The sequence below is a fragment of the Berghia stephanieae genome, chromosome 2 (assembly GCF_034508935.2).
Source record: "Berghia stephanieae isolate SIO BIC M18660-M18661 chromosome 2, UCSD_Bste_1.3, whole genome shotgun sequence".
NCBI classification, from domain to species: Eukaryota; Metazoa; Mollusca; class Gastropoda; order Nudibranchia; family Aeolidiidae; genus Berghia; species Berghia stephanieae.
In genome coordinates, this window is record NC_088361.1 from 6,750,363 (window position 1) to 6,778,257 (window position 27,895).

General features: G+C 35.7%; 2 protein-coding genes across 7 annotated transcripts in view; one reads left to right on the plus strand and one right to left on the minus strand.

The window, feature by feature from the left end:
- The window catches only part of LOC144964229 (WD repeat-containing protein 91-like), a 21,672-nt gene extending 20,959 nt beyond the window's left edge, over positions 1-713 (minus strand). Inside the window, exon 1 of one of the 2 annotated variants that reach the window (XM_078898276.1) lies at positions 429-713. Coding sequence is in view for 1 of the 2 variants with exons in the window: in XM_078898275.1 (XP_078754401.1) it covers positions 1-118 (118 nt within the window). In the remaining variant the exon portion in view is untranslated. Of the gene's footprint in view, positions 187-428 lie in introns of those variants that run through there. The other variant, XM_078898275.1, reaches the window with a different exon arrangement.
- Positions 714-3,052: 2,339 nt separating this feature from the next.
- LOC144964230 (dnaJ homolog subfamily B member 6-like) overlaps positions 3,053-27,895 on the plus strand; it is a 42,605-nt gene continuing 17,762 nt past the window's right edge. For 4 of the 5 annotated variants that reach the window (XM_078898277.1, XM_078898279.1, XM_078898278.1 and 1 more), the window contains exons 1-5: positions 3,053-3,161; positions 17,664-17,852; positions 19,179-19,288; positions 21,009-21,200; positions 23,925-24,027. In XM_078898277.1, the coding sequence (XP_078754403.1) occupies positions 17,767-17,852; positions 19,179-19,288; positions 21,009-21,200; positions 23,925-24,027 (491 nt within the window). In that variant the 5' untranslated portion in view covers positions 3,053-3,161; positions 17,664-17,766. The remainder of the gene's footprint in view (positions 3,162-17,663; positions 17,853-19,178; positions 19,289-21,008; positions 21,201-23,924; positions 24,028-27,895) is intronic. The other variant, XM_078898281.1, reaches the window with a different exon arrangement.

The following is a 27,895-nucleotide window of genomic DNA, read 5'->3' on the forward strand; positions in this document are numbered from 1 at the left end:
ATCCCTTGTCTTTGTCGGTTTTCAGCTCTTGCTCCAATGCTTTGAATGTTGCAGAAAACCCTCTAAACAAAAGGTAATCTTTTACCAACTGATCTAACTTTTCACAGCTAGATGCCATTTTATATTCCTGTCAGTGTTCGTTACGTTCTTGGTTTCATGCATTCATCAATGCAGTCATGAATTGTTATGATAATCTCCTAAATATGGATCTAACGTGAATTTTTATCCTCATTCGTAAAAGAGTAACCAAAATAAACAAGTGGGTGGATTTCCGGTCATGTTAAACACAGACAATGATTGTAAAAGATGTCTTAAATGTTGGCAAGGTATCTGGCTATGTATTGTTCTCTTGTTGTTACCAACATAAGTGCCTGCTCCACTCACTTTTCTGAATTAAAAATTCACCCCATATACCGTAGCATACTCACTGTCTCAATTGTTTCTATGTTATATGTTTGTGTTGAGAATATTGGCTATTAAGCTTAACTGCTGGACAGGCAACTTCGCGATGGTTGTGTGTTAGACCCGCGGTCTCCAGTAAGTAGTCGGTGAGAGAGAGAGAGAGAGAGAGAGAGAGAGAGAGAGAGAGAGAGAGAGAGAGAGAGAGAGAGAGCTCTAGGAATGGCCTGAGTTTGAAACGAATATTTTTGTATTCGTGGATAGCTTATACGGTAGAGTCACGCTCTCACCGGCCCGGCGGAGTTGTCGTACCAATAAGGTCGCAGGTTCAAACCCCATCACCGCCGCGAAATTTTTTTTATTCTCTATTGTCTTCTGGCACTTTTCTACTCACCTCATCTCTGGCTATGTATTGCACTCTATTTAAAGCAAACTGTCGTGACTTTACTATAAGATGAGACGTTACAAAGAAATAACTAAAAAATTCCAAACAAACGAAAATAGATGAGAGAGATACTTATATTCGATGTTATAAATGATTGTATGGAACCGTGACCTGGTTTACACGTGTACAATCTAAATAGGTCCGAGTCGGCGATTAAGCAACCGAAGAGTATGCCATGAGGAAAGAAATTTTGCATTTTCCTCTATTCACTCATTAGTGTTTGGGTGAGCTAGGTCTGTTGGATTTGGCGGAAAGTACATTGAGACAGTCTACTGTCCTATCCAAAGGCAATCATTTGCTCCAGTCCAGTCCATTTAACGCCATACAAATCGAGATAAACTCCATCTCCATAGCCCATTACTATTGCTGCTACTACTACTACTACTACTACTACTACTACTACTACTACTACTACTACTACTACTACTACAACAACAACAACAACAACAACTACTACTACTACTACTACTACTACTACTACTACTACTACTACTACTACTACTACTACTACTACTACTACTGCTGCTATTGCTGCTAATCCTGCCAGCCGCTTGATCGGAACAGCACCGGGTTACGCAGAAATAGGATTCCAATAAAGCGGCTTTGCAATTAACCGGTTCCGCTTGTGGCCTCCATTGGAGCGTAGCCTTCGATTGGAGCAGCCTGTCAAGACAACACATATCTTTTGCGGTGGCTATATTATATATTTATATCTAGCAATACAGGGATTCCTTTAATTGGTCTGTCTAAACTTCAATTTTTCATTCGTTGGCAGCAGCCTCTTATGGTTCTCACACCACTATGTTGTGACGATCGACCTAGGACTTCATATAGTATAGATGTCATTGCGATCGATCCAATCAGCAAACAAAGTCCGGTCCGCACTCGTGCACCGTCGCGAACCCGCCCGGTAGCATCGTCACAACACACCATTCAACTAGATGCTCTGCCATTTCCGGTTCTTGCCCACATCGGGTACATGTGGGACAAGTGGAAAGTTCACTGATGAAGCGCACTTGCTGTTAGGCAGCTCCTCGACGTGTGGCACATTTAATATTTCAGGTGTGTCGTCAGGTGGTAGATGAAAAATATCCTTATCATAACTTCATATTCATACGGAATTGCACTACACCTGTAGTATATCGAAAAGGGCCAAATGAATAAAGGACACATGAATCTTGTTCCCAATTATTCGCAATACATTATACAATTTTAATCAACGCGGCATGCCTAGTCAAAAGCAAATCAATCATTGCATCGTTACCTGCGCTCTCATTAATCATTTGTTGCTCACCCTGATCGGCAAATAGCAGAAATTTACCATATGGCATAATATTACCATATTAAAGAAATGAATGGTGAGAGACTCTATAGATAGAATGCGTTTGGCCAAGGAGTTCACAACATTGCCATCCGGAAGTATAACGGACCAACACACAAACTCTGTGTAACCATGAACTTTTATAGTCTGGTTAATACAGTTTAGTGAGAACAACTCACAAACGCGGATGGCAAAAACAATAACAAAGGCCTGAGTGACGTCATCTTCGAACTATCTATTCCTTTGTGAGTTAAGAACAGGCGCTTTGCAAGGGATCCCAAGCCAACAGCAACTCTCAAGCATTTTTTAACTTGAGCATTTGTATTGTGTTATATCCACTAAACGTATTCAAAATGCTTTACCAATATTCCCCTGTAAATCCAAAGAGGTACCTAGGGTATTGAATATACGGGCGACACGGTTTCTTTCGCAGGTCCTATACTCATTTCAAACCTGAGTACGATGAGAGAATGTGAGTAATGAGCCTTTTCAAAGAACTCAATTATGCGCTGCTCAGAGCGGAACTCGAAACCTGGCGGTCTGAAGGCGAGTGCAATACAACAAGACCAAACAGTTGTACAATTAGCCGACTTTTTTTGGGTGTTCATTTTAGTACACGATATGACTATTCTTGTTCCTTTCGAATTTTGGTGTTTTTGATTACTTGGAGAAAAAGAATTCTTAGATCGCTTGCAGAAGCTTTGAAATCGATCATTTCGTTCAAATTAATAAAGGTGTGTTCCGATTAACATTAGAACAATAGACCCATGAATAGAACATATTAAACAAACAAACAAAAAAAAAAAAATAAAAAAAAAATTTAAAAAAAGTAAAATTATGTTTATCTGTTTTGTTTCCTGTCTGTGTGATAGTGCAATAAATTTCGTCCGTTTCGTGTTTTGGCGTCGAGAAATGACGAGAACTGACTGTCCAAAAATAGACTAGAAACTTGAGAGAAGCCTAATGTCGGTTGTTGGATAAGGTTGAAAGAAAAAGGTAAGATACCTCTTGAATCCCGTTTTCTAGCTTACCAGAACCAATTATTGTTATCAATTCTGATTTTTTTTCTCCTGTTAAATATTTAAAACTGGAGCTACCGTAACAACAAAATGGTTTAAATTTGCTTAAATTTTCCCAACTTCTAATTTCTAACAACGGAAATTGTGAGTTCTTCGCCCAGACTTGATCAACAAAAATATACACAACAGACACATTACTTTGGATTCGCCGTTTGATTTATGTTGATAAGTCGCAAATGACTAAGATTGTGATAGTGATATGACATGATGATTACGATTGTAAACTCGAGTTGGCCCAAGTCACTCAGCAGGCTCAAACTCAAAATGGTTTGTTTTCAGTCAGTTCCCAGATTCACCAGCAGTCAAGACTGACTGAGTCGAAACTCTGAGCTGAGTCACCAGCCACTTTTTTTAAAATTATTATCAAAATTCAATCATTATAATTCAAATATTTCACTGATTCATGTCTACTTCATTATTCATTTGTAATGTTTTTAGTTTTTGGAACTTTATGTCATCGTTTCTAGAAATTAAAGTCATTCTATCTAGATGTCTAAATGAATTAATGTATGAATGTATGACTGATCTATGATGATTTATTATCATTTATTTATGATTTTTAAATTTTAATGATCCCCTTAGCCTTATCCTCCACACAAGACCTTAGCTCAGACCTATCGCCATCACCTTTATAAAATAATTTATATTAGATAGGGCCAAATTATCAACTGTTTCAATTCTATGACTAGATCACTTGTTTATGATGATATTAATTCAAGGTTTATAACTTCATCCTTATTTTTCCATATCATTTGAATGTGAACAGTTGAAGATCCTTTCAGTTTCCAGCTTACACTATCGCAATTATAGACCTGTAAATTCTCAGTCAATTAACTGAAATCAGTCAATTCGTCAAATTCAAATATTTTTAAAAAGGAAAGAAAGAAATGAAGAAGAGAGAAAGAATTCATGAATCGTAGTCGAATGACCGTGAAGTAATTAGGAATGTTCCACAGGACTATGCATAGCTCAAGGGCCGTTTATATTTACGATGGATATATTGCCAAGGCTAAGCGACGCTTCTTAGAATTGCCGTGTCTGAACACACCCCAGTGTATTTTCACACAGCCTTTGTGAAATTATCTTTTCACTTTCCAAACCTATCGTGATCCCAATGGTAGCCAATTTTAACTGAGCCGCCGAGCGATAAATTTCACTGTTTCGTCTAAGCCAAAATTGACCACATTTACTTGGTAGAACCTAAAAATATGAAAAAGTTTAATGCGAAAGCTAGAAGTGCGTTATGAAGACACCTTCGAATCGAAAGTTATATGATTGCTACAAGCACATCTCGATTGCCTCACGTTGTAAACAAACTGGTTGACCGTTTCTTCACTGATGTGGGTACCTACTATAAGAAACAATTGTATGTTGCCTAATTAATTGCCACGTAAATTAGTTATCTACCATTGCTTTGCTCAAGTGAGCTTGCTGTTTACTATTCATCTCGATTCTTTGGATTTTTCTGATACGATACGAAGAGTTTCAGTCAATTTTTATAGAGCTCATTTACAAGTCTACAATTATAATCGTACATCTTTAGCTCCCACTCCTTACAACACCTGATTATCGATTACTAATCTATATCTAAAACTTAGCACATTTTTCACATGAAGTGCAATTTGGACTCGAGCCTGAATTCTTCCGTGGCTATTTGGACTCAACTCCAATGTGTGTGCGCAAAAGTAACTTGAACTTGAATGTGTATGCGCAAACAAGGAGGGAGGCAATACTGGCAGTCTGCAAAGGGTGGAACTGTGGAACTGAAAAAAATTTTCCGATGTTTTTACTTTCACCGGTTAATATCACTGATGTAAACATCTTGGTTTGTAGTGAGTTATTCCATACACGTTTTTAGTCAGTACTCTGGTCTGATGCATCTATCTCAATTCAACTACTCTTTTGCCAAGACTTTTTTTTTTTACTCAATCAATCTCTTACTTTCTCCTCAAAAGATTGTCTTTAAGTATCATGTTTTTGGTGTAAATGAAATTGATTAAAAATGACTAGTCATAGTTGCTGTCTACAAGTTGAAGCTCATATATAAATGAATTCTCTGTCATCAAAATTTTCCGATGTTTTTACTTTCACCGGTTAATATCTCTGATGGTAAACATCTTGGTTTGTAGTGAGTTATTCCATACACGTTTTTAGTCAGTACTCTGGTCTGATGCATCTATCTCAATTCAACTACTCTTTTGCCAAGACTTTTTTTTTTTTTACTCAATCAATCTCTTACTTTCTCCTCAAAAGATTGTCTTTAAGTATCATGTTTTTGGTGTAAATGAAATTGATTAAAAATGACTAGTCATAGTTGCTGTCTACAAGTTGAAACTCATATAAATGAATTCTCTGTCATCAAAATTTTGATTTTGAGATAAGTATGATTGCCCTGGTTGTTGCATCAGTTACACATGGAATTGCCCTATACCAATCAGCACCCATCACTACTTATCAGTCTTTTTGTCTCACTTTGCCTCACCCACGGAACAAGCCACTGACAAGTGCTCATGAGCATCTGGTTGATAAAAATTTCTCTTCCAAATATTTTTGGATCCTCTGGTTAGCCCATTAAAAAAAAATTCTCAAAAATGTATCACTATCACTTACACCAGAAAAATGTAATACTTTACCCCTTTAAAAAAAAATTACTTTGTGAGTAAATCAATAAATCATTATTCCCACTAAATCAGACATTTTAACAAGCAAACTCGGCACACATATTAATATTGACAACATACATCATTGACACTGCAATTGATAGACGTGAGATTTCCCCTCCATTGATCATGATAGATTCAGATTGGTACACTATGTCTCATTGTATTAATTCATACAACAGCAACAGGGTGCAGCATTTGTGGTCAACATGATATCATTGTCATTGGCTGCGAAGGAGTTGAAGAAGGAGGGTAGCAAACAGTTGCTGCAGTTGGCTTCTTGCTTGCAATTGAAACAGGGATTAATGCCTGTTCTACTGGCCTCATGAATCTATTTTTTAAAACATCTTTGTCCTTTACTTTCCTGATGAAGATTTTTTATTTCACCAGATTTTAGTATGCTAGTTCCTTTTCTTTCAGTTCGGTTGCCTTATTTATTTATGTTGGTTCTTTTATAACAGAAGGGATTTTTTTCCCCACTCTAACTCTGACATAACGCTTATCTTTTTGGTCTCAAAAAAATTTTAATACGATTTTAATAGTCTCATTCAATAGTCTGATAAATACTAGTGATATGGGTTTGCAGCTCCTTGTTGGAAACATTGATGTTTCATTTTAAACATATGCGTATTCAATCAAAATTTAGGTTGCTGACATTGGTCGCTCCTCTAGGTATGAATGTATGGAGCTCTCATTTGTTAACATATATCTGCCCAAATATTTATACTTTGGATTTATAATAACTTGGTTCCCATACTGAATGATTGCTTTTCAATCGAATAGGCTAAGATAGTGAATATATCTGTTAAAACTTGATTTTTGAACCCTCTGAGGCTAATGATCAGAAGGTCTGAGAAGAGAGGCTGATTTTTAGCTGAATATTTTTTATTGTGTATTTCTTTTTAATTTTTCATACAATTTCTGGTTTTCTACCTTGCATCTTAGCTCGTACCTTAATTTTTCACTTTCATTCATATTTTCCATTAAAAGTCCGTCTTCTGATACATTTTATCATTTTACACTGTTTTTATAAATGGTGAGAAAGTTTATATTTTGAAAAATTCAAGCATCGAGTCATCCTACTATTGAGTTATCTCTTTATTAATGGTAGCATGTCTGATCTTTCATCAGGTTGAGATTTTATCCCAAGTCAAGGAAGGCTGATTTAAACTTATTATTTTTCATTGTCTGACACTTGTACTTGTATTGTAGGCACCTTTTCAGAATTTTTATTACTCTTGCACCAAAACTTATCCTTTTTTTTTTTCTCTTTTTATTTTTTTCATGGTACAGTTTGTTTGTTATTTGGATATATGTCCGACTAATATTCTTAATCTTTGAGTTATGGTTTGCTATGGTAGCAGGTCTGATTAGTGGGTGGTCTTGTATGAGGTTTGAAATGTAAGGTATGTGTGATGTATACCCAGTAATTGGTTTATATCAAACTTGACACATGTTTACATGAGCAATCACCCGATAAAACTGGTCGTACTTGGATTTTAACACTTGCTGTGTCTATAGTTGTATAATTATGTTCTATAGGTCCAATTGACCAAGTGCAAAATTATAGATAATGTGTGCTTTAATTGTACTTTCATACTGATTATATTTTCACACCTTGGATTGTATAGCCTTAAATGATGATAGTGCATTGGGTGAATTCCTTATAGCAATCTACTTCCCTAGCTGTAAGTTAATTTTAAATACAATATTTAAAAACCAATCCACTGCTCAATCTCGTGGTAGAATTTTTTTTTGGAGAACGGATGAGGGTTTTTAAGTATGTGCCGCTTTTTTTTTTTTATATATTTTTTTTTTTCAGTTATCATTTTTTAAACATCAGTCCCTTTTTTATTTGTCTCCTTTTTTTTAGAGTTTTATTTATTTACCTTTGCTTCATTACGGCCTTGTCACACTGTGTCATTAAATGATAGAGTAGTTCACTTATCACTTCCCTTCTTCCAGGGATCTGTAAATCCATACTATATTTTGTCTTGTTTTGCCATGCGAGGGAGGTCAATTTTTTGCTTTCTCTTTCCCCAATCCCATCAGATTTTTTCGTTCTCTGTGGCTTTGTGTCCATGTTCTAAAAAATGATTAGTTGACCATTTGTCGGAGGGTCAGGGATTCTGTCAGTTTTTTTTCTTACAATTATCTCTCTATAGTTGATTATAAATAGAATATTAAAATTTGGGAGTGTTTGTTATTTGAATATATTCCTTTCAGTGTTCAGTCTTGGAGCTATGTTATTTAATTAACTATTTTGTTTGTTTTTTTTGTTTTTTTTTATTTTTTTTTGTTTTTTTTTTTTGTTTTTTTTTTTGTTTTTTTTTTTGGGGGGGGGGGGGGGGGTCCTATCACAGAACCATATACATAAGCACGAACAGAAGAAAAAAATGTTTCCTCCTCTTTCTCCTCCTCCTCCTCTTCTTCTTCTTCTTCTTCTTCTTCTTCTTCTTCTTCTTCTTCTTCTTCTTCTTCTTCTTCTTCTTCTTCTTCTTAATTATCATTATTGTCATCATCATCTTCAACACTCTTTAGTTCGATTTTTTAAAATAAATGTAGCTGTTGTATACAGGCACTGCACGTCATTGTTTTTTAGATATTTTTTTTTTCTAATCTTGCTTCTAACATTTTTTAAAACCGACTTGAAAACATAAATGTCATTATTATTATTATATTACTTGAACTATTTGCCATCTGTGTCAGATATCTGATTGACAAGAATAAGTGGGGTAGTGTATTTTTGACATCAAGAGTTGTAATTCTAATCAAGGCGCTAACATTCTTTACGATCAAGTGTTTGTTAACATTTTTCTACGTCTGCCCTTCGGCCCTTCTTCATTCAACTCATTACCCATTTAATCCTCCGTTTCTATTTACCTATGACGTTGTCTTCTTTCCTATAATAATATGTATTTTCATTATTTCACCGGCTAGATTTCACCACCCCGTCGCTTCTGACGTAGCTAGTCCAGATAGCAATGATAGCAAACCCTTAGTGTTAGTGTATACTGACTGTCACCTTCCATCGAATCAATGTGTCCATTTTATGTTGCGGACAGCTAATGGGTTTATTTTTAAGGTTTCGTCTTTCTTATTCCTTTCTCTTTCATACTCATCACTCGGGGCCTGAGTAACCACCATGTGCATCAGGCTGATATCTTCCGCTCGATTCGCCTCATACATTCGTTGAATACTTAAAAAAAAAAAAAAAGGATTGAAAGTTTATTCTCATCAACTACTACCTTGAGGCTCCCCACCTCCCCTCCCCTCCCTCCTGCACGTTCATTGTATGCAAAGAAGAGTGACGACGGGAAATACGTGCATTACTTATTTATTTATTGTGTCGTTATTGTTGTCGTTCATGTTGGACCAGATTGTTTATTCTCGCTCGATTTCAACGGTTCGTTTCAAAACAGTATTGGTGACGAAATTAATCGACATGGAGAAGTTAGGGGGGGGGGGGTAGATCGGTCGATCGTTGTTGCTTCACTACATGATTAGCTTATTGCGTTGAATCGGAATTGAGCCATTGAAAAAACCCCGAAACGATACTTACATTCACATTCCAAATCTCTACAGTCCAAGTAACCACCCGTTATTCACAAATCCATCCATCCTTCCATCCCTACACAGGCAGCCCCCCCCCCCCCCCCCCCCCTTTTTTTTTTTTTTTTACATCAGGTAGCTCTCTATTAATAGGTACAGGTGCCGCTCGGAAGTCAATGAGTCATGCCAATGTCATGAAACCGGGTCTAAAATTGGACGACTTGCCCTGCATTTTAAATATAGACAGTTCTTGTTGTGTTACGATCCACCACCGCCCCCTATAGAGCTTCGGGTTAAAATTAAAATTATATCCATTGTAGATTATGATGGGTTATCTTACTTCGACAACTCTGTCTCATGTTTTCAATTTGTTAAAATTTGCCACCGGCCGTCGTAACTTTGTAAATATAACGACAGTTTTAAAGTTTATAAGTGATGGTGCCACGGTTTCTCTATGATAATAATAATAATAATAATAATAATAATAATAATAATAATAATAATAATAATACACATTTATATTGCGCAACCTATCCCCCTGGTTGGAGGCCATGGGCGCATGATACACGTGTTTTACAATTTGTCGTTTTATTTCCATTATTAAGTCACCATAGATACCTCAATCTCAATTTCATTCTAACCAGTATGTATCCCCAGTTAGGCGCCTTTTTGTATATATACATTTGTAATATCCGCCCTTTTCTATAGTCAGACACTCTTTCACATCTGATTCATATGGGAATACTGTATGTATTGCGCTTAAAATGCATCGTGGGCCAAGAGTTTTATAAATATTATTTATTGCCACTTAGCTTATCCTGTCTCTGAGGAGTCCCCTACCTTTCACTTTCACTTTCATATACACTCTTAAATTTAAATCGTAATATTGTCAATTTAATACTCCCCTCTCCCCTCCACAATTGGACTTCAGATCGGGATCAATGTCAGCTGGGTTCTTGTCGTTTTATGTTTAATTTAGCTGATGAAAGTAGCTTGTATTCCTTGGAATTAGTAGAGATTTATTGTTAAGTCCTGACCAAATTATTATTTTTTTTTAATCTGTCTATTCTAAGCACGATATTAAGTATACAATTTATATTTTAATTAAAGATTAAACGTATTCCATGTTAGTCATTATTCGACCCGTTGTAGATTCGAAACAGCCAGAATTCGTGAATGTCTACATTTAATATCGTTTCACGTGTTTGAAGTGTAGTTTTAATTGTGAACACGTTAGAAAAACCATAACCCCTTTCCATTGTATATATCAAATGATATGTCAAATAACAGCGGTAGCACTTGTCCCAATTTCTAAAATGGTGTATTTGTATATGATCTCTAAATAGAAAAGCATTTGTAAACATGTACATAATTCAAATTTATGTAATTTGAAAGTTGAAGAAGACCTGTCACTGAAAACTGGCGACAGCTTGACGAAACTGTTTTGTTCGATCATAAGCCGATATCTTTAGTTTTCCATTCTTCTTCTTCTTCTTCTTCTTCTTCTTCTTTTTCTTCTTCTTCTTCTTTTTCTTCTTCTTCTTCTTCTTCTTCTTCTTCTTCTTCTTCTTCTTCTTCTTCTTCTTCTTCTTCTTCTTCTTCTTCTTCTTCTTCTTCTTCTTCTTCTTCTTCTTCTTCTTCTTCTTATTATTATTATTATTAGTATTATCATCATCATCATTTCTCTATTTATTTATTTATGTTTTGTTTCGCTGCGTAGTAACTACCATTTACCATTATAAAAGAAAAGGAAAAGATTAGCATTGCTTCTGAACAGGCCGAAAAGTTAGGTTCGTTGTGTGTAAGGGGAGGTATCGGTCTTAAGATATTATTATCTTATTTCCTCAGGAAATTTAAGTACATAATATAATATTGGAGATTCTGTTACTGTTATGTAAAGGTCTCTACGGTCTCGATCTATCCGCAATCATGCAATCATTATATGTAACATGTCACTTCTCGTTTCTTATCAAATTCTAGAATGAAAAATGTATTGGCAGAAAATTGACTTGATGTGTCTGGAGTGCAGAATAGGATATATAATATTATAACCATACGCAGACAGGTGCATTAACACAGGGATACAAAGACGAGATAAAGAAACGATCACGAGCACTTAGTGTACAGTGCGGTATTTACTTTGCCCTTCCAGTTCCAAGCAAGATAACCTTGTGCGAGTTAGGGAGATTTACATTAAATCTCGAGAGCATCTGCAACAACCCTAGTACTATCACAAACTACATTCTCGCACTGTCACAACTACCTTCTCTATTATTATTATTATTATTATTATTATTATTATTATTATTATTATTATTATTATTATTATTATTATTATTATTATTATTATTATTATTATTATTATTATTATTCCCATTGGGATAAGCTTTTTCTTGCTTCGAATTTTGTGAATTTGCTGTATTATTGTGTGCGATTATTTTCTTCAATCTGTCGCTTTCAAATTGGATAATTTTAATCCTTAAAGACTGTTGGATTTACGATGAACTGTATTTTGCTTCTTCCTCGGGACTGGTTGTGTGTCCTTACATAAATTAAAGCATATACGAATAATGGTGATTATTAGGAGCCTGTGTATTTCGCATCGATTTTTCTTCCGTCTTCATTGAGACTGGGAAAATTATACTTCAGTTTTTAAACGGCTGTTGTTTAATAGGGTTAATTTTATTTTTTTATTTTTTTTTTGGTTTAAATTATTATTACATGACGTGTTGGAACATTTTCATTTCCTGATCAGAGCATAATGTGATTCTTCGTTGTTATCTATTTGGTTGGATCGATTTGCCAAAAGGTGAGTTGATGATGATGGTGATCATAATTCTCTGACTGACAGTCCGGATGCTTGTTGTTGATCATTAGTATCAATTCATTTTCTTGACAAACGACAGTTTCTAGGGGGAGTTAGTAACCATCAAATCGTATAATGCCGCCATATTGATTAAATAAAAATCATCCTTTCTCTGTTGGTAAAGAAAAAAAAAAGAGAGAAAACAAAACAAATTCAGAACCCCCCCCCCAAAAAAAAAAATAAATAAATAAAAATAAAATAAAATAAAAAGCAACAACAAAAACAAACAAACAAACAAAACACACACACCCTAACAAAATAAACAAACAAAACACACATACCCTAACAAAATAAACAAACAAACAAAAAGTCTTTTTGAAATTATTGTTACATTTGCTATGATTTCGAATTTAATAACAGTTTTTACTGTTTCCCGGATTTGATTATAATTTAACTGAAAACTTTGCAGAATGAAGTTAACCTCGTTGGGATTGTTCTTTGTGTTCATTGTACCGAGCCGATGGCCCATGTATTGTATGTATTACGATCGGCCCGTAGCCTTTGTAAGCTCATATATATTTTTAAAAATTGCTTAAAAAGACAAGTCGATGACCACCGCAGAAAACAAATCGTGAGATATATTCACTAGTTCAGCCAGTCGGATCTTTTTTTTTTTTTTTTCTCCTTCAGCACAACCAACGACAGCGGTGCTCTAATCTAGTGTGGCTATGTCGTCTTGTGGTAGGACACTCGCTTTCGTATCGGAGGGTCCTGGGTTCGAGCTTCGCTCGGCGCATAGTTGACTTCTTGGAAAAAGCTGTTTGCTCACATTCTCTCACGTACTCATGTATAAAATGAGTACATGGCCGTTAACAACGTTGTCTCTGTACGAAAAAAAAAAATATCACCTAACAGGCGTCGTGTCACTCCCTACATGTAACGTGTTACTGTTTGATCAGGGACCATTTGTTAAGCGCCTTGATCACGTTTAGTGGATATTGCACTATATAAAAGCTCACGTTTTTTTAATGACGTCAAAAGACAAGTCCTAGTACAGGTGAAAGTGTAACCAAGGTTACGATGGGCCACAGAGTAGACTTATCTCTCCAGTGGATACCGGGACATTCAAATATACCAGGAAATGACAATGCAGACAGACTAGCCAGACTCGGATCAACACTTTTACAATCATCAATTCCAGTATCCTTAGACACAGCGAAACAAATAATCAAAACAAATAAGAGAGAAGAATGGATGAACAGTTGGGCAATGAGCACGACGGGTAGATGTATGTTTTCCCATATGACCACTCCTGTAAAGACTGATTGCCTAAATAAGCTCAGAAGACACCAGCAAAGCATCATCTTTCAACTAAGAACACACACATACCGATCAACAACCATTTAAGCAAAATTACAAAAGACACATCCCCTTCCTGCCCCCTATGTCAACACCCCAATGAAACAGTAACACACCACTTGCTTGAATACCTCTTGAAGACCTGAGATGCACATTCCTCCCACCAAATCCAAGCATCAGTAACACACTTTATAGTCACCTGGAACAACTACAAAAGACGTCTAACTTCTACGTCATGGCACAAGACCGAAGGGCTAGAGCTCAGGTGGTCGCTGGTTCGGATAAGTAAGTAAGTAAGATCAGGGACCATTTGTTAAGCGCCTTGATCACGTTTAGTGGATATTGCACTATATAAAAGCTCACGTTTTTTTAATGACGTCAAAAGACAAGTCCTAGTATAGGTGAAAGTGTAACCAAGGTTACGATGGGCCGCATTCATTACCTCGTTCAGCGCTTGTGGCCGAGACGTGGCAGCAGCTTCAAATCGTGCTCACACATTACGTTATGACGATCGATCCAATCAGACAACATAAAATCATTGTGATATTTTAATTACATATTGTAGTCGGGAGTACAACATTCAAGATTGCCATTCCAATCAGAATCATTTAAAAACCAGAATTGTTGTGATAGGGAACAAAATAGATTTAAAGCTTCGTGACCGCGGTTGGGTTACTTTATCATGTTTGATCAGTTTGCCTCAGGGGACAGGAATATGTCAATCTCGCTTGGATCTTGCTTTTATTAGTTTGTGTGGGTGTATTTCAATAATTCACGGGTGACCATTAATATATTAACATAACCGTTAATGTTTGTTCCTTCTCTGTTAGTTCTTTAACCATACACACTAGCGTTCCAGGTCCTTTCATCCAAGTCACCGATGCGGGACTTTAACTCGGAATAGCAAAGGCCCATTGTGATTTTGACTCTACCTTTGGATAGCCCTCGCATTGTAACAAACGAAGATAGTTTTCCAGCGCTATATTGGGTCTTTTTACGGTCTTAACTACTTTGTCATACTCTCTTACAGTGTTTGCATGTCGCTCACCAGGGACGGGACGACTATTTAGTGAGAGAGGTTTATCCAAATGTAGAGTCTCAAAATATTTTTGGGGGATCTCTCTCTCTCTCTCTCTCTCGCTTTCTCTCTCTCTTTCTCTTTCTCTCTCTCTCTCTCTCTCGCTCTCTCTCTCTCTCTCGCTTTCTCTCTCTCTCTCTCTCTCTCTCTCTCTCTCTCTCTCTCTCTCTCTTCCTCTCTATCTCTCTATCTCTTTCTCTCTTTCTCTCAATAACTGGGAATTGATATCGTTCCCGTCATTTTATGTGGATCTGTTGGCATTCTATAGGCTTTCCTGGGGGGGGGGGTCTACCCCTTCCGTGTCTCGCATCTCACTTTACACGCTTGAGGACATCAATCTGGCTTTCGTTTGACCCCCCAATAAGGTCGTCTAGGTAGTTGATCAAGAATATCTATGTGATTTCCTTCATGTTTGTCTGTGTCAAAAGCCTTCGTTTAGCTGCATTTCTAGCCATTGAGATTCTTGCATGTTAATATAGCATTTATAACCGTCGATATGCAACAAAGGAATAATACTGAGGAATAATTCAAGAATAATTAAGCTTCTCATTCATCTCATTAATGTTCTTATAATAAGCGTCTTTTTAAAACAACTCGTGAGGTTTCTTGTCGTGTGGAGTCCATATTCATTTCCAACAGATTTTGTCGTTAACATGATGAAAATATTAATCTGCACAATAAATCATTTTGTACTTCTCCAGGGAAAATTTCTGTTCCGTTGTCAATGGTCTATTCCACACGCGTCTCATTCAATTCAATTCCACCAAGGTAATATCTTAGGCTGTGGTCTCTTCGTCTCTTTTCGAATTGCCTGATATTATTATAGTTATAGGTTTCCACCTAGTTAGTCTTCAATTAGGTCTTCTATGCATACTTTGACATCGGTATAAGAAGCTGGCCTCGTCAATCAGCATTGATACATCTTTTGCCTCTATATGGACGCATTATGTGCATGGGAAATAAAGCAATGAATCTTTCAAGGACCGGAAAAAACCGACGAATTGAACCGTACGGCTGTTATTCCTTGTGTGTTGTAATTTATGATTAAATACGCGAACAAGTAAAAAACACATGGACGACACGAAGACGTTAAAGGCGTAAACAATGGTCAAGTCGCAATCGATCAGACGTTTCGATATAGTAATGTGTATAAATAAATAAAATAAAAAATAAAATAAAATTCCCTTTATTCATCCCATAGGGGAAATTTGTCTCTAGGGTCCATTCCAAGGGAATACTGGAATAACCCAGGCGTCAGCCGCAGTACATCGCCGCAAATTGAGCTAGGGCGAGGTGCTCAAGGCCACACAGCGCAGTGGCGGGTGATCGAACTCGGTTCCTTCCGGGTACGAGGCAAAGACCGTACCGCTGAGCCACGCTGCCCCATAAGGGATAAATGATTTGTATTATTCTTTTTGTGTGGGAGGCAGCGATAAGTTAACCCATTAAAAAAAAAGAAGATTAATTTATGTACGTAGGCTGTCGATGCCATTTCAATTTTGATAAGAAGAAACACGGTCGGTTAATGAATGTCATTTAAAAAAATAAGTACTTGGTCCTGGTTGCGGCTCACAAATAATATGCGCGCACGCACAAATACTTAAGCACGTAAACACACAAATGCACACACCAGCACACGCATATCACAAACATAGAGATGGGGCACCCATAACTTCTGACTCACTATCAAGGATTGAAGTCCACTGTGATTTATTGTGTATAATATATTATACTCGAATTTCTCTTCTAGGGATTCGTTTTCTACTCTCACACCGTGTCGTGTGATAAACACATGGATTAGGTGTGAACAGTTTGATTGGAAAATATTAATAATATTATATTTTTTTTATACTCCCACATTCTGCCGTCTGGTTTTGTCTAGTATTGTGATTAGTATTTTTCATAGTAGATATCGATCGGCAATATCATATCAACGCCCACATAATCACGATAAATGATTACTATCATCTTTATCCAATCCATTTCATCCATTTCACTTCCCACCTGACCCACTACTCACTCACTATATATATATAATGCTACTGCTATGGTTTACCGTTAACGGCAGATGCTACTTGCCTGCTTTCCATGTTCCCTCCCTCCCTCCCTCGTACCTGCTGGTTTGAAGGGTAGGAATGGCAGGCATTCGTCATCGCCCGTGCCTTTGATGTCTTGCCTATACGATTGACGTAGTGCACAAAAAATGTCTATTGGTGTGTTTGGATAGCTTCTATTTTGTTTCCTTCTCGTGTTGATGTATTTATGTATGAAAGGAAAGGGCGAGGGGTAGGTAGGTACACAGATAGATAGATAGATAGATAGATAGATAGATAGATAGATAGATAGATAGATAGATAGATAGATAGATAGATAGATAGACAGATATATAGATAGATAGATAGATGGATGGATGGATGGATGGACAGACGAATGGGTGGGATGGACATACAGAAAGAAAGAGAGAGAGAGAGAGAGATAGAGAGAGAGAGAGAGAGAGAGAGAGAGAGAGAGAGAGAGAGAGAGAGAGACACAGAGAGAGAGAGAGTTTGGGGGGGGGGGGTGTCAGTTTCAAGCTGTTAATATGTCATAGTAAGGTCGTTTTTTTTTTTTTTTGTAGATATAAATTACTTGACGGAATTCCTCACTTAACAAGCTGACCTATTCTTTGTTTATCAAAATATCAGTGACAGATCCTGATGCTAAGAACTTTTTATGCCAACAAGAAGAGAATATTTACTAGGAGTTCATTGGTGAAAAAAAATTATATTTGTTTACTTTATTAAATGTTTGGATTTGTTAGTTTTTTTGGGTTTTTTTTTGCATACACGAAGCAAAATTTCATCAAATTGCCTTTAATATTGCGGAGTTTTATAAGCATTCAAAATAGTTCCATGAGTGTGGGGATACACTGTATTCCGTTCACCATTTTTTCAAATTCTTTCTTTTTCTCTCTTTCTTCCTCAGGTTGTCTTAGGTGTGTTGAGCAAGTGTTGTCCCCAGAGTTAAAATCATACCAAGAATTAACTTATTGGAAAAACGAGAATATCTGAAATTACAGAGCTGCGCCATGCCAGCCTCATACAATCCAGATTTATATTATTATGAGGTTTTAGGGGTGGACAAGAATGCTACAGAACAAGAAATCAAAAAGGCGTAAGTCACAATGCTAACCTCTCTTAACTAAATATTTTCATAGTGGCCAATTGTCCTGTTAAAAATGGGACTGTCCCGATTTGGCAATTTTGAGAAAAATTTAAAGAATATGAATTTGAATGTTTTTGTGTATGGAAATGACCCTGCATGTCCCAGGATTATGTGTTTGACAAACAAATTAAAACATGGAACAGAAAAGCTCTTAATCTAGATTATGTTGTATAATAGTAATAGTCCAAAAATACTGCTTTTTTCGGTCTGGAGAGTATTGTGCATTAAGGTGTCCCGTTTTAGATCTTTGAAATGTTGACCGATATGTATTGTTAATTCTGTTCATCGTCGTTGTCATCAAATTTGTCTTTGTCGTCCTCCTCTTCCTCCATCAGTCACTGAACTTGCTAAATATGGGAGCCTATTTCCATGAGGTTGACCACATCATTTAAATGGCTGAGTTGGAACAGTCTCATATTATATAAAAAAGCGTTTTTTAGTTTTTTTTCATTAACATGCTTTTTTATTATTTAACCACAGAGCTGTGACATTTAACTTTTGGTTTTCATTATATGTTCTCAAGGACAATAAAAGCAAACAGTGAAAATGTGAGGAAAAAAAAAAGTAATGATTAATGCAATGTTTGTATGTGAATATAACTTTACAATAGATTAGGAGCCGGAACTAAAGTAACAAATTTAATCAATAAAATTTTATTTTGATTTAATACTTTGAGGTTTGTTTATAATCGGCATAATAAAATATAATCAATAATTTAATTGAATCATTTGCGTATGGGTCATTTTTTTTTCCAATGGAATAATTGGAACACAATCCATCTGCGAGTGTCCCCTAAACTTGAACCTGAAATCTGAAATAGTAAAATTAGCTGGAAAATCAATTTAGACTAGCGTTTTATAGTTTTATCTGGAAGGAAGAAAATTGTGTCATAAACTGCAATAAATTTCAAATATTCCAGGATAGTAATAATATTGGTTTTAAGAATGAAGCATTGTAGTTAATGTCATTTGATCAGGAATGCTTTGATAATTAGAATTAAACAAAACAGATCTCCGAGTTGTAGTCATTTAGAGTTTGATATCAAACACAATGTCTGACATGGGCCTCCCAAAATCAAGACTGGAAAAGTCTCAATATTAATGAGTATTGTATAAATAAAATATTCAGTTATAATAAGATTTTCAGCTTTTCATAAATTATTTTAGTTTTTAGATGAGACTTAATAGAAACATCCAACAACTAGGTTAGTTGAGACTTTCCTCTTTTTACCTGTTATCCCTCTCTCTCAATTTCCTTTTCTGTTCTCCTCTACAGGTATAGAAAACTTGCACTGAAATGGCACCCAGACAAAAATCCAGACAAAAAGGACGAAGCAAAGAAAAAATTCCAAGAAATATCAGAGGCTTATGATATACTTTCAGATCGTAAGTTTTGTTTCGCACACCTGCTCACTGGCGCAAAACTGATATGCAATTTCTTCCAAAATATACATATATGAGAAAATTTACAGGGGTGTGCAATAATGAATTTATTGAAAAAGTGACATTAGCTGTTTATTAGATTGTTTTTCTCTCTTGTGACACATTCAAAGGATGAAGTTAAGGATTAAGATGCATTTTTGAGTATTAGGTCAGTCCTGATCTGTTAAAGGATAAATAAAAATTATCTTAAAAAAAAATAAAATTGAGCTTTTATATAGCACAAGGTCCACTAAACATGCTCAAAGCGCTTTACAAGGCATCCCTGGCCAACAGCAGCACATGCAGGACGTGGCATGACACCTGTTGTTACAAGCATCATTTGCCTTCTGTAAGTTTATTCATCCGGAAAGTTGTGACATTTATTGACAGCTTAATGAAAATTAATTATGAAAAATAAAAACAACAAAAGATAGGGTTGGGGGTGGATTTTGGTGAAGGGGGCAAGGTGGCGGGAAAAAATACTTTTGATTTATGATTATAGGTTGACAAGTCTTATTTCGTTTGGACACACACTTCCGAATAAATTTACTTCTAAATAATTGTTTTTAGAGAAGCCTAATGCTGGCACCTCATTTTCACTCTTATATGATTTTTCAGCTATTATTAAATTCATTATATCAATTACTTCTCTTTCTGTGGCCGCCCATTTCCTCTGGGCCATGAGTAACTGGTGTGAGAGGTCTGATTGTATTTATGTATTTAACTTGGCATACAGATGTAATTTTTAATTGCAGACAATGGCTAGTCAATTTTGTCAACCTTGTTTATTTGATGTACATGTACATTTTAGGAAATTTGATTCACCCTTAGAATTTATGAAGTTAATTGAGCTTTTATATAGCGTGAATCCACTAAAATGCTCAATGCGCTTTACAAGGGGTCCCTGACCAACAGCAACACTTAACGTAGAGGATGGGACATGCCGCCTGTTAGGTGATATTAAAAATTTTTTTCAGAGACAATGCTGTTAAGCCAGGTACTCATTTTACACCTGAGTACAGTCAGACAATGTGAGTAAAGAGCCTTTTCCAAGGACTCAACTATGCACAGAGCAAGGCTTGAATCCAGGACCTTCCGATCCAAAAACGAGTATCATGCCACAAGACCACATAGCTGCACCCAGGTCTTTTTTAAAAATTGTAGATCAGGAGAGGTAATTATTTATCTACATTCTATCTTATAGACTATAAAAAGTTTAAGGTTGCCCAAAGCTTTGTGGGCTAGTTCTGTTTTAGCAGCCAGAACTGATGAGCATTTTACTTAATTGCATACAATCAATATACTGTAAGAGACTGCTGCATGTCCATTTTTGTGTTGGTAATGATTAAAACTTTTCAGGATGACAGCATTTTCAGAGGGATTAGAAATTATGCAGATTCTACTTCTACTGCACTTGTAGGTCTTTAACTGTCGGGTGACTAAATGTATATTATCAATTATTGTAGACATTTTTTTTCATCTTACTTGTTTCCACCATGCTCGCTTTTATCTTCAATCCATTGTAGGAGTTAAGTTTTTTGCAAGTTGAAAATATCTCATTTTTGCCATGGTGAATTGAAAAATTTGCTTTGATAAATGTTTCCAGTGCTTTTGATACGGTTTATCTGATGTTACCAATTTAATTTAAGATAAACATGGATTTTTCTTTGTTTTCTTTACTCAGCTAAAAAACGAGATGCCTACAACCTGTATGGAAGAGACGGTTTACACAGAGGTGGAGGTGGTGGCAGCAGTGGGCCAGACAGTGACTTCTTCTTCAATGGTTCTCCAGGATTCAGTTTCTCTTTCCGTAGCCCAGAGGAAATCTTCAGAGAGTTTTTTGGAGATGAAGATCCATTTCGTAGTTTCTTTGGGGGTAGGTTGTGACTGTGAAATTCCTTTTTATTTGTGTGCTTTGAATGGATATAGAGTCTAAGCAATTTCAAATCAATTTGAATTGCGTTATATCTACAAACTATTCTTTTAGGATTTTTTGAATTTCATCATCAATGTTATTATCATCCTTCTTCACTTCCCTTCTCCAACTCTTCCTCCCTCTCCTCCACCTACTCCTTCTCGCCTTCCCCTTCTCCTAGTTCTCCTCTTTATCCTCCCCCCTCCCCTCCCCCTCCTCCAGCGGATTTCAATTGATAATCCTGCAACAGCTTGATTTTTGAGCCATAGATCATAGAAGTACACTGCCTAATTGATCTGCTTGAATATTCAAATGTTAATGCTGTGGATACCTAAACAACTGACACATGATCCAAAGACAAAAGAGTGGATTGATGTACTGTCTACTGCAGCTTATTGATATATAAATCAATTTTATGCAGAATCATTTCAAGCGATGAATATGAGCTGGAATCTATGCTGCAGTCAATGGAATGGCATCACCTATCATCTCCAAAGCCAGAGAAATAACATTCTGAAAAATCAACTGGATAAATCCTGGCGACTGCATTGTGGGGCAGTTGTGGTGTAATCCTCCTCCCTCAGTGATGCCAATCTTCCGCGGATCCGAGGAATTCCTCCTTTTTGGAGGTTCCTCCCTTTTTTCCTTGGGTCCTCCCATTTTTCTCTGTTTGCAAAAAAAATATTAAAATTATTTAACTAAATTATTAGTTTGCTGTCTCTGCTACTATTACTTACATCACCATCACCACAACTGCTTCCTTAACCATCACACAATATGATCCTTGTAATCTTTGCAATAGGATGGTGATGTCACAAAAAATATAACTGCAATATATACATTAGATTAAAAAAAAAAGTTTTATGACTCCTTCACCTGATCTTTGAATGGATAATAAATGCTCATGGGAATTAGTCCCAGATAGCCTTATTTTGGCACTTAAAAAAATAAAGTTTAAATAAAGTTTCCAGGGGGGCATGCCCCCGGACCCCCCCCCCCCCCCCCCTAGTAGAGCTGCCTCGGCACCTGGCCCGCCCTTGGGGGCCATGATGAGACGTCGATCATTTTCCTCCTTTTTCATCTTTTTCTGTTGGCAATAACCGGAATCGATATGTCCGCAGCCTTTGATACGATCGACAGAGGAAAACTTTTGGAGATATTAACAGAAATAGTAGACGAAGACGAGCTCCGAATAATCCGATTTCTCCTCAGCAACACAAAGATACAACCAAGGATATACGGGGCCACAAAACAGACGCAGTTCGAAAGTAACATCGGGACCCCCCAAGGAGATAGTCTGAGCCCGATTCTGTTCACAATATACTTAGAACACGCTCTGAAAGAAGTTCGAAAAGTCATTCCAAAACCAACGACTCATATTGAGAATGCAATCCCTAGAGAAATCGCCTATGCAGATGATGTCGATTTTATTGGATCAACACCAGCAAATATAGACATCATACAAAATACCCTCATGAAATATAACCTCCAAGTCAATGCCAATAAAACCGAATTTACAACAATATCGAGGAACAAAGAGGAATGGAAAAGAACAAAGAAAGTCGGCTCACTAATTGGAGACACCGAGGATGTACAAAGAAGAAAACAGCTATCAAACGCCGCACTCAGTAAACTCACCAATGTATGGATTAGAGGTGACAAAATAAAGAAAAAACCAAACTGAAACTGTACCATGCTCTTGTAAAACCGGTACTTCTGTATAACTGCGGCACTTGGGCGTTGACAAAATCCGAAGAAGAACATCTGGATGCCTTCCATCGCACACAGCTAAGAAGGGTACTGGACATCAAATACCCCAAAAAGATCTCAAATGAATCACTCTATAAGATCACAAAAGAAAGACCAATCTCCCTTGACATTTTACAACAACGATGGCAACTTTTCGGTCACATACTACGCAGGGACAAAAACATACCAGCAAACCAAGCCATGTCGGGATACTTCCAAAAACACGGGAACCTTTTCAGAGGAAGACCGATCACAACACTCCCCGTGATCCTAAACAAAAACCTCACAACACTTGGACAAAGCATTAGTCTCATAACGGCAGGGGACCTTGAAAATCTGAGAACCCTAGCAGAGGACCGGCAATATTGGAGACACCTCACACAGGAAATACTGGAAACAGCCAAGGCGACCCGATCTTTCGGTCGAGACGCGAAAAGCATCTAAGTCAAGTCAAGTCAATTGAAAAGGCTAAAGGCAATAGTTTGATGCGCTTTGCCAAATTTTAGATCGAGTGATTCTTTACCATTATTAAGTGCATATCATCAAACTAATGCACACGTGGAAAGATAATCAATTATTTGGATTGACTATTCTGCCACATACACTATATTCTCCTGATTTGGCACCTTCAGAATTTCACCTTTTCAGCTGCTTGATAAAAAGCATTGAAAGATCCAATATTTTGAATATGAGGAAGATTTCAAAACTGATAAACCAGCAGCCTGTAACTTTTTACAAAGACAGTGACAGTACTAATAGGTGAACAAGTTATTGAGGAAAAGTAATTTGTTCCTAAGATCCCCAGCTTCAAGTTGAGATAAAATACTTGTCTTATGTCAAATCTTGTTTGAACAACACACATCCGTTTTATAACATTTAAAAAAAAACTGCTCCTTGTATTTATAATTATTATTCTTTACTTCTTATTAACCACAGGTGGGTCCAGATCTGCAAACCCATTTGATGACTCTTTTCCAGGATTCCCAGGAAGTGCATTTTCCTCTTCATTGTTCTCTCAAGATCCCTTCAGTAGCTCAGGGTAAGTATTGCAGTCATGACCTGGACTCTAATCCTCTCGACCCTCTCTTTCCATCCATTAATAATGGTACAAGGGAGCTAAAAGACCGTACAGATTATATTTTAAATATTTTATATTAAAACTAATTCTGGCTTCGAATTGTTTTTAATGTTGTTCATAAACAGTTGATTTTATTTTGCACTTTTCACTCTTTCATAGTTTGACTGAGGATATGCTTTGCTTACTAAAACCCAACCTAACATTTATTTAAATCAAGGTTATATAAAAATATCTTTATACACTCTCTCTCTCTTTTGTGATTCCTTTCTCATCATTTTAATGTACCTCAATAAAAAATGCAGTTAAATAAAGAAGAGCTTCTTTGCTGCACCACAAGCTTTGCTTTTCAAGTTTATTAATTTAAAATGTCTTGACAATGAAATCATCTAGAGATAATTCATATTAGTAAAGCAGCAGATCTGTTGATTACAACCTTGCCCAATTTAGAATGGAGCTTTGTATGTATTTTTTTAATGTGAGGAATTCATTGTAAACACTCATTTCAATTTATTTAAACTTCTAAAGTCATGAACGAAGTGTGTAATTGAAAAAAATGCATGAAAAATAATATTGCATCTCACTCAATTTTTGAATGAGTTCTGCAAAAATACTAAAGTCAATACAAATGTTTAAATCTGTAGAATATGATGAAAATTTCAAAATTGTGAAAAATGTCATATATACACTTCTTTGCTTCATCAACGAGTTACTAATTTTCATCTAATCCATTAGATTTTGCATTTTTGAAGTTTCAGCCCATTTTTCCTTTACCTTTTTAAAAATTTTTTTGGAGACCTAGATTCCTTAATGTTTGTTGATTTTCGCTCAGCTTTATATGTAGAAAAGAAAAATTTATCGTGATCATGCTTAAACACATTATTTATTTATTTATTAGTAGAGGATGTTTGCACAGATTATTTTGCATGTGGGCTTTTTTTGGTCTTTGAATATGTTTGATTTATATTATATATGCAAACAAAATATTTTGAGTAATATCGTCATCAGAAATGTTCAACTTATCTTCTATTTTATGTTTACTCAGTTATTCAACTAAGGAAGACATGTTTACTCAATTTTGATACAATTGCATTTTTTGAGAAATGGTAAAATAAATTAAAAAGCAAACAATAAAAATTGAAAAGGTTTGTGTGCAAAAAAAAAAAAAAAAAAAAAAAAAAAGGATGCTTGGGGAGGATAAAGCGTAAAAGTAAAGGATAATCATTATATTTGGTGCTAAGAATTTTCATACAATTTTGTTCGAAAAAAAGACGTTTGCTATTGTTCGGGTTTTAAATTTGGAGATTGGCATGAATATATTTCTTGAATAATTCTAAGCCTGGCCCCTTTTTCTGTGTTATTGTTGTAGCCTTTACAGTTACCTGCATAATATATTACTAATTTTAGAATACCATATGCATCAATGAAATTGGAGTGAGTGTTTTAGGAAGTTCGTAGAAATGGTTGCCAATGTTTTGGTGCCATTTTCTCTTTGAGTCTCGCAATGAGTCTTATCCATGATAAATTCACCTTCAATTTAATGAGAGTGATTATTATGCAGTACGAATCAAATCTTAAAATTGTAATTTTTATAAAGGAAGATTGACGTTTGATATGTAAAGCTTTTATGAAGGGATTTGTATAAATCATACTATAATAAACCTTGTGTTGATAGGAGAGTTGGTAAGTGATAATTTTATGTCATGCGATTAATGTTGCATAATACGCTTTTTGTTTGAAAGTTAGTAACAAAATAGATATTCAACTGTTATAATTAAGGATTCCCCCCCCCCCCCCCCCCCCCTGCTGTAATGCAGATTTCTTGCCTTTTTAAAAATCATTATTGTTAGAGCTGTGGTGTCATTATTTTTTTTTTTCTCCTTTTTTTTTTGAAAAAAGTTAAGGCTTTAAAACTGATGTCACCTATACAGTGGTCACTGCCGAATAAACCACCTTGTAGTAGCCATCTTCATTCAATAGCCACATTTGTGTCGCAGAATTTTTACTTAGCGCTGAATTATAATTATGCTGGCCTGTTATGCATTTGGTGGAAAATAGCAGGTTATTAAATGAAGAAATGTAATATTCGAAAAAAATATCCCATCTCTTCATCTAATAACCAGCTATTTTTCCACTGAATGCATAACAAAGCACTATAATTTTAATAATATGATGTTAAAATGGCAGTGATGAAAATTATTCAAACATTTTGTCGCAAAGTAAAAATCTCAGTAATATTATTATCAAAGAAACCTGTTTTTTTTAGCACTGATCACTGTATGTCAATAATATCTGATTGTTTTAATGGCCACGTTGTGCTTAAGTAAGATTTAAAAAAAAAAAGAAGCGATGTTGTGTTTTAGTAGTGTGTATGTGTGTTTGTTTTCTTTTTGATCGGAGTTTAATTGTTTGAAATAAATCTTTTTCCCGCTAGCTTGTTGCTTTGGATAAGTCGGTATAAAAATATAAAAATGATAATGATCGTGATCATTGCTTTGTGCTGTCATTTATAAGGTGTTTTGCATTATTCTAATTTATTATGGAGATGTTGCATGTTGATGTGCCCAATCAACTGTTTAATCAAGACTGAATTTACTCAAAAGTTTTTTTTTGTTTTTTTTTCTTTCATGATTTGAAAGAATTGAAGAATGGGAAGAGAGATGGGAGTGTATGTTATGTACACGTCAGCCTGCATAGGCTCACATTTATATATTCACATGCAAATTCACATAACAACCGCTTTCTCAAACACCTCTCATCCCCTTAAGGGGGAGCAGTGTCAAAAATGACCGATAATTAATTTTTCTCACTTTTTGGGAAATGGGCATTTTCGGTTAATTTAATCTCTTATAAATCATTCTATACAGAATTTTTTATCTCATTGAACTCATTTTTAGTGGGTTTTTTTTGTTGTTTTAAAACATGAGGTGTGCACTCATTTAGTGCAGGTTGTTATTGTTTAGCTTGTCTTGAAAATTTTGATAAAATTAATTCACAGGAACATTCATATTTTCTACAAATTTCAATCTACAGATTTGAAACTTGCAGAAAATAATCGAAGCATGTGTATCTACAAAGTGACCAAAGGAATTTTTGATATCTCATTGTGTTCTTAAGATATGGGACTAAGTGTTCCCAATTGTTGGCAAAATTTAGTCATACAATGTATTGTTTTTGTTTGCTCACTGTCTGTGGGCTAAAATTAAAAGTTTTCAAGATATCAAAATTGTGCTTGGTCACTTTGTGGATATTGCCAACCCAAAGAAACATACCAAATTCAGTAGGTCTAGGAACAAAATTCAATATATTGCGCAATATTTTGAAATTTTCAAAAATTTCATCCTGATGGCTTAAAGAGGTGTATTTGAGTACTCGTAAATGCACATTGTGGGAAAGCAGTGCCCAAGATACAATTTATCATTTTCACTACTGTTCCCTTTTAACAGACATACACTACTCAACCTGAGAGAAAGAGAAAGAGAGAGAGAGAGAGAGAGAGAGAGAGAGAGAGAGAGAGAGAGAGAGAGAGAGAGAGTATGCCTGAAATCTCTCACAGTTATAACCAGCAAAGTATAAATATCATGATATTTATAATCGTTAACATTTTTGCTTAGTTTATTTTAATGACCCCAGTGAATGTCGTCTATTATTGTAATATGACATGATAACTGTTACCACCATTGATTAGCATCACATTATCCTATTGAGCAATACTTTCATTTTGCTGTGGTTAATCATGAAATGTCTTCTTCAAATTATAAGATAGCTGGTAAACTTTCACGACAACTACACAACTACACCCCGCTTACAATCTCTAATTACATTAATGAGC